The sequence below is a fragment of the Lynx rufus genome, unplaced genomic scaffold (genome assembly GCF_022079265.1).
Source record: "Lynx rufus isolate CCGP_SWC_20201006 ecotype Redwood Valley unplaced genomic scaffold, mLynRuf1.p SCAF_18, whole genome shotgun sequence".
NCBI classification, from domain to species: Eukaryota; Metazoa; Chordata; class Mammalia; order Carnivora; family Felidae; genus Lynx; species Lynx rufus.
In genome coordinates this window covers 25,268,805-25,283,185 of record NW_025814832.1, presented here as the reverse complement: position 1 = coordinate 25,283,185, position 14,381 = coordinate 25,268,805, and the positions used below count along the sequence as shown (strand labels likewise).

General features: G+C 58.5%; 1 protein-coding gene across 3 annotated transcripts; it reads left to right on the top strand.

Annotated features, from left to right (window-relative positions):
- Positions 1-2,444: 2,444 nt before the first annotated feature.
- Positions 2,445-14,220, top strand: PCGF2 (polycomb group ring finger 2). Of its 3 annotated transcripts, none has more exons than XM_047081159.1 (10): positions 2,445-2,662; positions 8,539-8,690; positions 9,310-9,406; positions 9,706-9,761; positions 9,844-9,894; positions 10,099-10,207; positions 10,384-10,438; positions 10,528-10,626; positions 11,907-11,987; positions 12,529-14,220. In XM_047081159.1, the coding sequence occupies exons 2-10, from the start codon at positions 8,579-8,581 to the stop codon at positions 12,904-12,906; spliced, it is 1,038 nt and encodes a 345-aa protein (XP_046937115.1). In that variant the 5' UTR covers positions 2,445-2,662; positions 8,539-8,578; the 3' UTR covers positions 12,907-14,220. The 3 variants fall into 3 exon arrangements, with proteins under 3 accessions (XP_046937115.1, XP_046937113.1, XP_046937114.1); XM_047081157.1 differs by lacking the exon at positions 2,445-2,662 and adding an exon at positions 8,237-8,372; XM_047081158.1 differs by lacking the exon at positions 2,445-2,662 and adding an exon at positions 8,238-8,372 and having other exon boundaries at positions 10,531-10,626.
- The last annotated feature ends 161 nt before the right edge of the window (positions 14,221-14,381 follow it).

Sequence of the window (14,381 nt, the reverse complement as noted above, 5' to 3'; positions counted from 1 at the left end):
CCCAAAGGACACCTCTTGTGAAAACCTTCCCCAGTGCTTACCCACCCTTACCAGGTGCTCACAGGGCTGGTGGGGGCAACCTGGAGGGATACCCAGTGCCATGGAAGCTGACGGGACAGGCTATGTAAACCCACTGGGCCGTGAGCTCCTTGCAGGCTAAAGCCTGGCTCATCAGCTTTAGGTCTCCAGTACCTCGTACAGTATTTCACATTGGTACATGACAGGTGCTTTTTTGTCAAGAGACCGGAGAGCTTCACATGTGAGAAAGATTGGCTCTCAGAAAGTTCTCCTGATAAGTCAGAAAGGCCAGGGAGGTGGGGACTGGTTGCCCAGGATGGAAACGATTAAAACGAAGTTTTAGTGAGTAGTGGGGTGTTCATCCCTCTGTATTGTGGTTTGCTAGTGACTGACGCTTAATAACTCTCTGAGGAACGAGTGGATGGACCCGCGTGGGTGTGATGGGCCCCCTAGCTGCAACACTCCGGGATGAAAGGACCAAAGTGTGGACTTACCAGCCCTCCTCCTCCTGGCTGATACCTGTCCCCCACCACCCCCCACTCCGGTACACACACTTGGAAAGCAGCCCTAGGTGCCCCTGTGGATCGTGTGTAGGATGGAGGTCTTCGGGAAGCCCCTACAGGTTTCTCTTGCCCCAGGAATCTTTTAGCAGGAAAGGAGTGACACTCCCTGCTGCGCTCCCCTCCCCACAAGGCAACTGGGGGACAGTAGAGGATGCGCGAGTCTTCCCTGGCAGAATTCGGGTTGCTGCCGACCCACTTGCCCTGGGGACAGTGGGTGTGTCCATGCCAAAAGCCCCCTTTCCAAGAGGGGCGGCAAACTCCTGGTATTCCCGCGTAAGGACAGGGGAGTAGGTGACCGGGCTTTCTAACCCCTCCCCACATCTTCTCCCGCGATTTCTCCGAGCACCCCCTCTAAGAGGAAATCTCTCCCGCCCATCCTCTTCCTCTCCGCCCCATTTGGCTGCTGTGGGCTGAAGGCTGAAGCTTCTGAGGTCACTTGGCGGCCAATGTCCGCAGGTCTCCTTGTCGCCGGCCAAAGGGTGAAGGCATTCAGTCCAGGGGGGCCCGGCTTCGGGGCGGCCTGAGCTGCGAGCGCATAAGGAAGCAGGAGGCAGGCGCTACGAAGCTTGCGGAATATTTGTCTCCTAATTTCCTAACTCGAGCCACCCACCGCCAGTGCGCTTAATGGCCCTTCTGGCCGGAAAATCAAGCTCTCTGGAGGGACAGACCCGGTGACCATCTCTAATAAATCTTGAATAACGAATAAGCGAATCGACCGTCCTAATGAGGCAGGGCCCGGGTCGTCGCCGTAACGGAGTATCGATTGGCTTTCCCGGCGCCAGCCTCAGCCGCTCCTCCCTGCCTTTCCAAGCCTCCCTCTTCGTTTTCCCCTCCCAGCGGGAGCCACTGGGGACGGGAGCCCGAGCGCTGGGAGGAGCCGGGAGCGACGGTCGGAGGCGGACTGGCACCAGCCGCCTTTGCGCTCGCCCGGCTCCTCCCGCCGCCGGGGCGAGGGAGGCGCACCAACCGCGCAGAGCTCGGAGCGCCCCGGCGAAAAATGCGGGAAGCAGCGCAGGGGAGGAGAAAAAGCGCGGGCCCGCTTTCGGGCCCCGGCGCCTGGTTTTCTAGTCCAGTCGGGCCTCTTGCATTCGAGCGGGTTATTGTGTCCCGGACCGGGAGTGAGTCCCGGTCTTCAGATGGTCTCCCAGCCCAGGTTACGTTCCATTCTTCTCCGCTCGAGCACGCGGGAGGCGCCAGCCTCCACCCCAGCAAACCGACCCCCCCCCCCCCACTCAGACTACCCCCTCGGCCTCTCCCTCCGTCCCCCGGCAGTTCGCTTCCCCGGGGCGCCCTGGCTGGGTCCCGGGCGGTGGCATTTTAGAGCCAGTGATCCCGCCGCCGAGAGGGGCCAGGGGGGTGGGGAGGACACGCTGTCTTCCCACCGTTGCAGTTGTTAATTTTAAGGGAGTGTCACTTAGAGTGAATGAAAATACCCTGGACGCGTGGCCGGAGGTGTCGGGTCCCCCGCCGGAACCCAGCGCCCTTTGGTCCAGGCCGTGTAGGACTGCAGAACGAACCACATATCAGCCCGGTCCCCCTCATTTCAACATTTTCCAGGCGCCCCAGCTTAGGGGCGGGGATCGCAGGGTCAGGGGGTTGGGGGGCACACACACAACTTGGGGGGGGGAGGGTTAATTGCAGAGGTTAACAGAGAAGAGGATACATCCTCCAGGGTCAGGGTCTGTTTGGGAAGAGTGAGGTCGCGTCCTAGTTTAGGGGGCCCGGCACCCGGTGTGGGGGCAGCCGCGTTAGCCTCTCCCCCTCCTCCTCTTCCCCTCTCCGCAAACACCCTGAAGGAATGAGGTCACGTGGGTGAGTAGTGGGCGGGACCTACTCTTGTCTGGAGGAAAAAAAGCCATTTTGTACCCCCCCAGCCCCGGTCCCTCCCCTCCCCCCCTCCGTCCCCTCCCCTCCCCTCTCTCCCTCCCACCCCAAGCCGCTTTCACAAACTCCTTTCTTACCGTAGGTTTCTCCCCTCCCGCCGCCAGAGCGAGCGACACGGCTGCGGCCCCCCCTCCCCCCCCCTTCCCTCCCTCCCTCCCATCCCCCCCTCCCCGAGACCCACCGGACCCCGAACCCAGGTAAGTGGAGGCAGACTCCCTGTCCTTTCCTTCTCCGCAACTGGAACGGGGCTGGGGGGCCGGTCCATCCCTCCTTACACACCCCTGCGGGAGGGGGAGACTCCGAACCGGGCCTGCTTCTCGCGTCCCCGCCCCACCCCGCCAGCCCCTATCCTAGCTCGCCCCGTCCGCCTTTCTTTCTCCCTTTTCTCTCCCCTTTTCCCTTTCCTCCCTTCCAAGATGGCCGAAATGGATTCCCCCTTTTAGCGATTTGGCGTCTCCCTCGACCACCACCTCTTTGTGCCGCAGCCCCCTCGCAGACCTGCTCCTGAGGTAGCGAGGGGGAGGGTCCGAGGCAGCCACCAGGGCTGTGGGCTGCGCGCGGGGCCGGATCTCTGCCCCCCTCGCCCGCCCCACGAGCCAGAGCGGCCTCTGGCCCTGCCCCACTACCCCTTTCGGTCTGGGGAGGGGTCGTTCTCTGCTTCTTCCGTGGGCACTGGGGCGTCGTGGACGCGCAGGGACTTGAGACCGGGAGGAAAGCGACATGCCTTTTTGATCGCTGCGGGGCCGGGGGAGGGCGCTCCTCCATGCCCGGGTCCCCGGCCTCTCGGGCACCTCCCCCAGAGGTCCCTTTCCCCCCAGCCCCGGACTGGGCGCCCCGCCCCCTCCCCGAACCACCCGGGCAGAGCCTCTTTCTCCGGAACACCCCTCCTTGGGCTCCGCCGAAAGTTTGACTCTAGGGAAGGTAGGAACGGCCACCCGGTAACTGAGGTCCCTGATCCTCTGACCCAGGCTCCGGGGGAAGCCCGGGAGGAGGGAGTAGAAGGGAGAAGGGGGGAGAGTTATCGCGATATTTCCCATCGCCAGCGGAGGCAGGAGGGGTCTGACCGACGGGCCCCTCTTCCACCGAGGAGCCGGGCTGCCCCCTCCCTCCTCCGGCCCTCCTTCCTCTAGCTCTGAGGGGGTGGGACCTCTTGGCCAGCAGACACCCCTGCCCCTCCTGTCTCCACAGTGGGCCTAGGCATGCCTCTCCCCCTCCCCCACTGCCCCCATCTGCCCAGAATTGCTTCGGATGGCTTGAGGTGGGGAAGGAAGAGGCCTGGGGGTGGTGGATTTGCCTGTAAATATCGTGGAAGTGTTACCCCGCGCTTCTTCCTGGTCTTTGTCTCTTAGAGGAACCCCCACCATACGTATATATGCCTCAGTCTCTCCTGAGCTCCCTGTTGCTTGGGGGGCGAGAGGGGGGGAAGTAGGGGGTTTGTCTCCTGGTTGTCTCCCGCTGTCTTCTGATGCCTCCTTCTCTGGGCCTCTCGCAGTTTGTATCTGTTCCTGAAACTCTCATTTCTCTTCTTCTCCCCGTCTCCACTCTGTTCCAAGGTGTTAGTACTTGCAGAAGGAGCATAAAGCCGGCTCTGTTGCAGCTTTTGGGTAGGGAGGTTTTCCCAGGGGCTCCCTGGTTTGGAGTTGGAGGTTGTGGCCTTAGAGCTGTCTTTGGAATGAGGCCGGAAACAGACCCCAGGTGAGACCTGGGACTCAGTATCCACCCTGTGTGGCTTGAGTGGAGTTCAAGTTGGAGTCTTTGGGGGTGGGCAGGAGGGCGGGGGGGCTCTCTGCTGCCCCTGGCCTTGCCTGAGAGGTCTAGGTTGATGGAGCTGTTGCCATGGAAATGGAGACAGCCTGAACAGGAAGAGGCTACATCTTTGTGCAGGTCAGATGCCCACCCTACTCCTCCAGCCTCTGGCCCCCCGAGTGGAGGTTGGGAGCTGCACTGCCTTTGTTGCTGGAAGACTTATGTTATAATTTATCCTGGGTGGACCGGGGATGCACAAAAGGTTAGTGTGTATTTCCAGCTCTGGTTTCAGGCAGGGATGTCAGACGGTGTGCTGCTGGGGTGGGTGGGGGTGGCTTATACATCTGGCAAGTGTGGGCCTGGCTCTGGTCTGGCTGTATGTGTGATGGGGTGTGTCTGGCCTGGTGTGTGTGTGTGTGTGTGTGTGTGTGTGTGTGTGTGTAGTGTCTGTCTGGCCTTGTGTGTTGTGTGAGAGAGATGGAGGGGGTGTGTCTGGCTTTGTGTGCCTCTGTGTATATTCGGCAATGTGTAGCTCTGGGTGTATATTTTGGGTTTTGTCTTTGTTTGATCTTAGGAAGCTGAGGGGGGAGAGCAGAGAGGGGACAATGAGCCCGGCTTCAGGAGACTAGAGGATGTTTTTGACGCCGCTGGCAAGGAGGGGCAGGTCCCAGGGTCAAGGATCAGGGAACACTGAGAGGTTGACATTGTCCCCAGGCGGACCCCTGTGCTCCCCCTCCATACACAAATACACAGAGCTTGTGCAGTTGGACCCACACAGCTACCAGAGGAATGCACCTAGTGCATTCTGGCTCACTGTGCTTCCATGGAGCCTCAGTTTCTCTAACTGTTCCGTGGAAGTGGGGTGAGGCAATTAGTCGCTTTCCCTCTTCCTACTTCAAGGTGAGAATGTGTGCTGATGGTCATGTTTGGGCCAGACTCTGACCTCCCCCAGAAGGCTCACTGAGCAGTCTTCTAAGGAACCTGGAGTCCTTCTGCCTTCCACCTGCCTGGATGGAGTCAGGCCAGGCTTATTGGTTTCTTAGATGAGAGGGGAGCCTGGCCTGGGTGCCAGTGTGTAGAGAGCACTGGAACAGGAGCCAGGCAGTTTCTACTCCTAGGACTGCCACTGCGTTACTGCATGACCTTAGCTAAGTCACTTCTTTCCGAATTTCTTCATCTGGAAAATGAAAGGATTGGACGAGACGCCTTCTAAGATCCCTTCTACTTCCGCAGTTCTAGGTGTCTGCATGTGACCTTGAGTGACTTTTCCTAAGACCTGGTGATTTTCTAGTGGGGAGTGGGGCTAATTTCATGTGCAGGAAAGGCAGAGCAGAGAATGCTGTCGTGGGGCATCTGAAGGAGCAGAGACCTCTGGGTTATCAAAGACAGCCAGTTTTGCAGAAGAAAATCAAAACAACACAAAACAAAAACAAGAGAGCCCTAAAGTGCAGAGAGCTTCCAGAAAAAGACTGGCTAGAATGGAGAGATGGGGGTGGTCTCTAATTAGTAGGGGCTTTGAAGAAGAGGAAAGACAAAGGTCAGGCTTGAATGGCAAGGAGGAGCTGGCGCTGGGTGCTGACCCGAGCTCCTTTCTTGCCACTGTGGCCAAGACCCGTATCCCCAGGGGCCAGGATGGGCTGCCCAGCCATCATGCCCTTGCAAAGAACAGTGGTTTGGGGACAAAAGGTGTTGAATGACTTGGCTGCAGTTGGGCATGGGGGACAGGGCACAGGTCCGCTGTGGTGGTGTCAGTGGGACTGACCTGTTAAGGCCCCCAGAGCTCCACAGAGGCCACTTCCAAATGGCCCTTGGCTCCCTTTTCTGCTTCACGGAACTTCTCTCTTTCTCCCTCACGCTGTTTCCCATCTCCCAACCTCTTCCCTAACGTGATGACAGCCAGAAGTCCAGCCACCGTCACCCCTCTTCCCTCTCCTTCCGCGATACACCGGCCAGTTGCAGCTGGGAAGGAATTGGGTGTCAGGTGTGGGGGGCGAACAGTGGGGGAACCAAGCTCCTGTTTACAGTTGTTCTTGGCACCTGCTGGCAGGGCCCTGCAGGTAACCATGGCAATCAGGTGAGGAGCCAATCAGTGCTTCTCCCCACCCCCAGCCCCAGAGGTAGCAGTCTGAGGCCCCTGGGGATAGGGTGGGGGGAGCTGGGAGTGCGGGCGAGGGGGGCCTGCTCTTATACCAGACAAGGAGGAATATTTCTATACAGTCAGCTCCACCAGCTCCTTCCTTCTCCCGCGCATCTAGAAAGGAGCTTGAGAGATGATCTTGGCCCGAATTCTCACAAATGCTCGTGGAAGTGAGAGGGTAAAGGTCACGGCCCCTTGCCTAGGAACTCCTGCGTGTTGAGGCCACAGTCTACCAGGCAGGAACTGCATGCAAGTTCTTAAGAGCCAGTGTGTGTTGTGAAAATCCAGCCAGTGTGTGAATGAGGTGACTGAGGCAGTGGGAAGCGCCTGTGTGTTTTGTGTGTACGTACGTGTGCATACGTGAGAGGGAGAGACAGAGCCGGGTGTGAGATGCGCTGATAGCAACCAGCATCGACCAGAATGTGTTGTTTCTGTCTGTGCATGCACACAGAGGTTCATTTGGATGCACACACACACACGCACGCACGCACACACGCACAGGTCAAGCAGTCGTACAAAGTAGTTTTGGAAGCCCAGACATCACGTACACATCCAATGGATATTACACACACTCAGCGAGACAGCCACTTGGAGTTTGTTCTCTCCTCTCGATGGTTGTAATAATATTTGGGCATCTTGCCAGGGACAGGGTTACTATGGAAACGACCAAACAGTGGAGTAGCCAGCAAGCCTTCTGCGTAATTGTTAAGGGGGGAACCCTTGCAGGGAGGCCGGCCTAGGCCGCCCTCCTTGGGACAGGAGCCCCTTTCCTTCCTTAGGCCGCTGTGTCTCCACTGGCTCTCTGGGCTTGCTTGGTCCCCTCTGTCTGCCCTGCAGACTTGGTGTCTCTCCCGCGTGTGGCCTTTGTGTCTGTCTCTCCATCTCTTTGGGTCTCTGGCCAGCCTCTGTTGGCTGTTTGGGTCCTGGCCAAACTCATCCTGGGGTCTCTATAGAAACTGTTGATCCTGGCTGTGAATTTCTGGTCCTAGAAAACCCAATATGGTGGCTTTAGAAATCTCTCTGGAAAGGAGAGAAGGGTGTATGTTGTGAAGGAGTCATTGGGGCTTGGCCACTCTCCCAAGCCTCACGCCTTGGGCTTTTACTCTGGGAAAGAGGAGGGAGGGAGGGAAGGGCCTTCCCTTCTAGGTGCAGGTTTGGTTTTTATACCGAGAAGTTAGGCATATCAGCCAATTCAGAGTTGGGCTCTGACTGACCTCCCAGGTCCCTGCCAAGGCCTGGCTGGGTGCTCGGGGCTGCTGCAGAGAGAACTTTCTGCCCAGCTTTGGCGGGCATATCTCTGAGAGCCTGTGATGTGTCACTGGACAGCCTGGGGACAGGCAGCCGGAGTGGCAGCAGTGTCCACGTGGAGAAATTGCTGTGTGTGCCTGGGAGGGAGGTCCCGGACTGCGTGTGGGACCGGGGGACTTGCACGGTGGGCCGTCCAGCGGGGACTGTGCAGAAGGGGCAAGAGCAGTCTTTTTTGCCCAGGCTCTTTGCCACTACCTGCAGGGTCGGGGCTGGGGTCAGGCTGGAGCTGTGTGCTCCCAACTTCGGGCGTGTAAGGACCATCCTCCGTGTTTCCTGCCTGAGCGCCAGGCCTGGAACCTGCATGGCCAGCGTATGGTGGACCTCCAGGGAGCCACTCCGGGCCCAGTCTGGATGTAGAGCTAGGAGGACGAGGTGGTGGGGTGCTCCCTCTAAACCTAGGGTATCCCATGGCCACAGTGTTTCCGGGACTGCCTTCCTGGGGGAAGGGTGATGGGGTGGAAGGAGGGGAGGATGGAGTAGAAAGACCGAGGCAGGGGCCTTGCACCTGGGTAGAGGGGGGTCTAAGTGTCCTCAGCTCCTAGCACTCACTTCAGTGAATGTGGATTGGGATCAGAGACATTTTGAAAAACTCTGTTCTCTTCAATTTTCCTGCCTCCTCTGGAGAGTTGGTCTAACTTCATCTTTCCTCCTGCTCTTGAGATGGAGCCCGATGGTGTCGCTCAAGGTGGCACGCGTCCCCAGAGCCCCCGTACCCGGTGAATACTCAAGAGGGGCCAGGAGGAGCCAACCCCATGCACGTAGCCAGTCTGGCCTCGGAGGCAGAGAGCAAAAACCTTGCGCTTCGGGACAGACGTTGGGTGGTGTGGACTGTGGGAGGGGCTCTTGGGCCTCTGGGTTTCTGATTCCACTTTCATTTCTCAGGGTGACGCTCCCCAGGCCCCCTGCCCCCCACCCCGGCATCATGCATCGGACCACACGGATCAAAATCACAGAGCTGAACCCTCACCTCATGTGTGCCCTCTGCGGGGGGTACTTCATCGACGCCACTACCATCGTGGAGTGCTTGCATTCCTGTGAGTTGGGCAGAGGGGCCGCTGCTCAGGACGGGCAGCCTTTGGCCAGGTCGGAGGGGCACTGCCTGGGGAGGGCAGAGCACAAGGCCCTGCCCTGGAGAGCACGCGCGTCCGTGCACCCCGTGGCGGTCCCTGGCCGCAGAGAGACTCCTGAGGGGCAGGGGGGAGACGGGAGGGGTCAGCCCGGAGGTTTATTTCAGGAGCTTTCACCTACCTGACCCCTCGGTTCCCTCCTCCATCCTCTGGCTGGAGCTGCAGCCCCTGAAGATGCACGTGCCCCCGCACGTGCACACTGGGCTTGGTGGCAGAGGTCCAGGACCCTGGGAGGTGTCCAGCAGGCGGGCTGTTGTTTTGTACTCCATCGGACTTGGGGCTCCCCTTCTGCTTGGTACATGACACTGGCCTGACACCCGCACGCACGCACTCCCACGGCCCCTCCTCCCCCAAGGACGGAGGAGGGGTGAGACCAGGACCACATTGAGCCTTTGAACGGGCTGAGCTGCGGGGACAAGGTGGAGAGGAAGGGATACCTGAATCTGAGCAGAGGCCGTCGGGGGCTGGTCCTGGATTACGAAGGGGGCTCTGACTCTCCTTTCTTTCTCCACCCCCCACCCCCAAGTCTGCAAAACCTGCATCGTGCGCTACCTGGAGACCAACAAGTACTGCCCCATGTGTGATGTGCAGGTCCACAAAACTAGGCCGCTGCTGAGCATCAGGTGGGCCCGGCACTGTCCCTCCCGCCCACGCCGACTCTCTGGGTCATCTGCCCTCTGTCCCTCAGCGCTCTTTGCATCCTATAGCCAAGGTGGCAGGTGGGGGAGAAGCAAGGCCCCTCCCCTCCCTCTGTGTCGTATCCGGCTTGTCTAGGCTGAGAAGTACTAGAGGGGTAAAGACCGTGCCTCTGGGGACCCTGGTGCCTGTGCCCCGGATCTAAGGAGGGGAGGTGGGAATAAGGGTTCCTGGCTGGGGAGAGCAGGGTGAGGTGGTTGCTGATGGGACTCCATGCTTTTTCCAGATCTGACAAAACCCTGCAAGACATCGTCTATAAACTGGTCCCTGGGCTTTTTAAAGGTATCTACCCCCGTTTCATCCTGCCCACAGCCCCACGCTTCCCTGCCTAGTGCTCCATCCTCACCCTGCTTTCCTCTTCCAGATGAGATGAAACGACGGCGGGATTTCTATGCAGCGTACCCCCTGACTGAAGGTGAGCGTGTTCGCTTGCCTGTTCCCCTGAGCAGGTGGTGCCGCCCCGGGCTGTCCGCCCTGCACGTGCCGCCGCGTCACCGCCCCGGCCCAGAGGATGGTTGCGCTCACCACCCCCCCCCCCCCGAGCTGTGAGATCCAGGGTCCTTGGTGGGGCTCCTGTCCCCGTCCTAGGCCAGCCCCTCAGCTCTCTCTCCTTCTGCAGTCCCCAACGGCTCCAATGAGGACCGCGGCGAGGTCCTGGAGCAGGAGAAAGGAGCTCTGAGCGACAACGAGATTGTCAGCCTCTCCATCGAGTTCTATGAAGGTGTCAGGCAAGTCTGAGCCACGCCTGGTTTTGGGGGTCCTAGGTTGGGTCGCCCCTCTCTCCCACCCTGGCCCCCTTCCCCTAGCAGGAGAAGGTGTCTCCAGGAAGGTCTTCTGGATGTGTGTGTTGGGGGATCCTGCCTGCTTCAGGGTTTCTCTAGCTTCATTGTTTCTCCTCCCCCAGGGACCGGGAGGAAAAGAAAGGTCCTCTGGAGAATGGGGATGGGGACAAGGAGAAGGTGAGTGCTGGGGACCTGCCTAGGGGTGGGATGCAGACTGGGAGAGAGTGCCTGGGGCGGACCCCAGCCCTTGGGTGCTTCTCCCTCAGCAGACAGGGGTGCGGTTCCTGCAATGCCCAGCAGCCATGACCGTCATGCATCTCGCCAAGTTTCTTCGCAACAAGATGGATGTGCCCAGCAAATACAAGGTGAGTCCCTGGGCCCTCTCAGAAACTGAGTGTCTGTTGTGTGGCTGCATCTGGCAATCTGTGCATCCCAGCCACTGTTCTGAGCAGGCTGGGTGACACGAGGACCTGTGTGGTTGTGTAATTGAGCTGAGTAGAAGGGTAATTGAAACCAAGATTAGGGTGGAGTAGTCTTTGTCTGTTGAAGCCAGTGTGCAGAGATGCACGGGAACCAAGACGGAGTGTACGTGTGTGTGTGTGTGTGTGCGCGCATATGTGTGCACATGTGCATGCTTGCATGTTCAGAACTGTGGCAGAGGTATGTGTGCAGAAATATAGGGGGTTGTCTGGGGCCACCTGGCTGAAGGAAGACCAGTCTGAAATTCCACTGGAGGTCTTGGACAGCACTTCTCAAATTCGAATACGTCACTGGTTCTCTAAAGATCTTGTTAAAGCATAGATAGGTTCTGCATTTCTAGCAGGTTCCCAGGTGTTGCCAATACTACTGGTCTGTGTACCACACTTTGGGTATCAAGGCTCTAGGACAATGGATCCCAAACTTTGCTGCAGATCAGAATCGTGTGGGAGGCTTTAAAACTTGACTCATGTCATACCAATTAAATCAGAATGTCTGGTGAGATCCAAGCATGTGTTGTTGTTTTTTTTTAATTTTTTGTTAATGTTTATTTTTGAGAGGGAGAGACACAGAGCGTGCGTGGGGGGAGGGACAGAGAGAGAGGGGGTGCAGAATCTGAAGCAGGCTCCAGGCTCTGAGCTGTCCTCACAGAGCCTGATAGGGGGCTTGAACTCATGAGCGGCCAGATCACGACCTGAGTTGAAGTCGGACGCTCAACCGACTGAGCCACCCAGCTGCCCCAAGCATGTGTTTTTTTAATGCGTCCAGGGTCATTCCACTGCAGCCTGGGCAAGAGCCAGTGCTCTGCGAGATCTTTCTCACCTGGGCTTTTTCTTTGCCCCCTCCCCCCGCCCCCCCTTTATCTCTGGAGGACCTGCCAGAGATTGAGGGATTCAGACAGCTGTGTGGGTGGCGGGAGGCAGGGGTTGTTAATGATGTGGGTATCCTCTCTGGATCCTTCCTTCTCCGTCTGGTGGTCTGGAGTTCGGTTGGGACAAGCCTGACCGGGAAGTCAAACCCCCCACGAAACCCCAAAGTAGTAAGGGAATACCTGCAAGTCCCTCCTCCCCATCGCCCCACTTCCCACCCCTAGCTAGGAGCCTCTCTGCCAAATGGCTGGAGCCTTGAACCTGAACTGGGTAATGGTGTTCTCCATCTCCTCCTCCAGGTGGAGGTTCTATACGAGGACGAGCCACTGAAGGAGTACTACACTCTCATGGATATAGCCTACATCTATCCCTGGCGGCGGGTGAGCTGGGCGGGAGGGTGCAGGGCGGGGACAGGGCCGGGAGGGGAGCCCTGCAGGGTCTGGCATTGGTCTGTGGCCACAGTGACCACATAGTGACCAGTAATCACGGTTCATGCCTTGTCCCATGATCTGGGCATGTCCAGGGTGGTCTGCCACAGCAGGCCGGCCGCTTCCGGCCGTCTTCCGATGATGGCCTCCCACACTCTAAAGGGAAAAAGGACCCTTTGGCAGATGACATGTCCTGATTTGGGGCAGAAAGCAGGGTCGGGTGGCCGTGGAGGAGCGGATGCTGCTTCCTGCCTTCCAGCCTCCTCTCCGGTCTCTGGCCTTGCACGTTCTGTCTGCCTCTCTGGGTCTTTGTGTGCCCCTGTATCTCTGGCCTTGCTTGGTCAGTCTTGTTTGCCTATCTGCTCCTCTCCAAGGCCCGGACCCCGTTCCTCTCTATCTGGGCATTGTGGGGTGAGGGTTGGGTAGCTTCCTGGGTGGCCTCTTTCTCCCGACACCCTCCCCTTCACTGCCTCTCTGCCCCCTCTCCCTGCAGAATGGCCCTCTCCCCCTCAAGTATCGGGTCCAGCCGGCCTGCAAGCGGCTCACCTTGCCCACAGCACCCACCCCCTCGGAGGGCACCAACACCAGCGGGGCATCTGAGTGTGAGTCAGTCAGCGACAAGGCTCCCAGCCCTGCCACCCTGCCAGCCACCTCCTCCTCCCTTCCCAGCCCAGCCACCCCCTGCCATGGCTCTCCCAGCTCCCATGGGCCCCCGGCTACCCACCCTACCTCCCCTACTCCCCCTGCGACAGCCAGTGGGGCCACCACAGCTGCCAACGGGGGTACCTCGAACTGCCTGCAGACACCATCTTCCACCAGCAGGGGGCGCAAGATGACTGTCAACGGAGCTCCTGTGCCCCCCTTAACTTGAGGAAAGGGACCCTCTCCCTCCTTTTCCAGCCATGCCTCTCCACCCCTCCACTTTTTCTGGGCCCCTTTTCCACCTCTTCTACTTGCCCCAGCTCCTCCCGCCTTAGGGGTGGGGGGCGGGTTTTATAAATAAATCTATATATATATGTACATAGGAAAAACCAAATATACATACTTATTTTCTATGGACCAACCAGATTAATTTAAATGCCACAGGAAACAAACTTTATGTGTGTGTGTATGTGTGGGGGGTGGAGTGTTCATTTTTAGGGGGTCTTGTGTAATTTGCCCTGCTCTTATTTTGGGGGTGTCTGGCGATGGACCCGAAGGGCCACTTGAGGCTCAGTAAAGCTCTACTCCATCCTCCTGTTTCCCAAGGCAGATGGGGTGTTGGGGGAGCCCCACCAGCCCCCAAAGCTTTAGGCACAACTCCAGCCAGCTGTGAACGGGGTCTACCCTCTCTCTTTCCCCATTTTGGCTGCTGTCCGGCCCCACCAGCACCCCCCCCCCCCATTGTTGAATGTCCAGAGACTTGCTAAGACAGTGCCTTTTACAAATGCAGTCTATCCCCTGGTTCTGAGGAGTGAGTGGGTGGTGAAGATGGCATCTCCCTTACCTCCTCCTCTTGCAGTGGAAACTTTGTGCAAAGAATAGATAGTTCTGCCATTTTCTTTTTTTTCCTGTGTGTGTGGCCTTTGCATCGTTATCTCGTGGAAGAGAAGATTCGGGCCACGGGAGGCCTCAGCCCTTGAAATTCCACTGTGGCTTTAGCAATGTGAACTGCTTCACCCCGTTCTGCCCCTGCCCCCCACCCCACCCCGAAACTCTGACTAGCAAGGCTGGGAGGAAAGTCCCATCTGGGGGCCTGGAGTGCCGTGGAGAGGCGGAGTGGGGCTAACCTCAGACAAGCACAGACCCCAGATTGTGCCAAAGGCCAGCAGCCCTCCAGTCCCCTCCCCACCCCCAGCTGAGGCAGAGTCAAGAAAGAGCGACAGAGGCATCTAAAAGCACAAGAAGACAGAAGCCTGTAGGCTCTGACCTCTGCTCCGTCCCGCGAGGTCAGTGGACTGCCCCCTGAAGGGCAGACCCCACCAGATTCCTGCCCACCTGTTTTCCCTCCAGTGTACATAGCTCAGATCGGGGAGGAGGTGAGGAGGCTAGACTTCCTTGCAACCTAGGTGTTTGGGGTTGGGAGCCCCCCCCATCAGGTTTGTCTGTGTTTGCACCTTGTCCTGTGTCTGAGGTGCTGTGACTGTACCCTCCTGCCCTGGGACATTTGTATCTCCTGGCTTTGTAATAAATGCTGCATACTCTCTGGACCTGTAGTTCTTTGGGGGACAGGGAAAGTGGCAGGGGGGTCCTTTGCCCTCCTCCTCGTGTCTCTCGTCTCTGGGCTCAGCCTGCCTTGGGAGACCCCGTATGGAATGAAAGTGAGCTGCTCCCTCCCTATGGCCAATGGGATGCCCCATCCCAGGT

What these genes read in the sequence shown, in the direction of transcription:
- PCGF2 (XM_047081157.1), top strand. Translation starts at nt 8,317, where the DNA reads ATGGAGCCCGATGGTGTCGCTCAAGGTGGCACGCGTCCCCAGAGCCCC. An exon ending in GGTCCCTGGGCTTTTTAAAG is followed by an intron (nt 9,762 to 9,843) that starts GTATCTACCCCC and finishes TTCCTCTTCCAG; the next exon opens with ATGAGATGAAACGACGGCGG. An exon ending in GGGATGGGGACAAGGAGAAG is followed by an intron (nt 10,439 to 10,527) that starts GTGAGTGCTGGG and finishes CTTCTCCCTCAG; the next exon opens with CAGACAGGGGTGCGGTTCCT.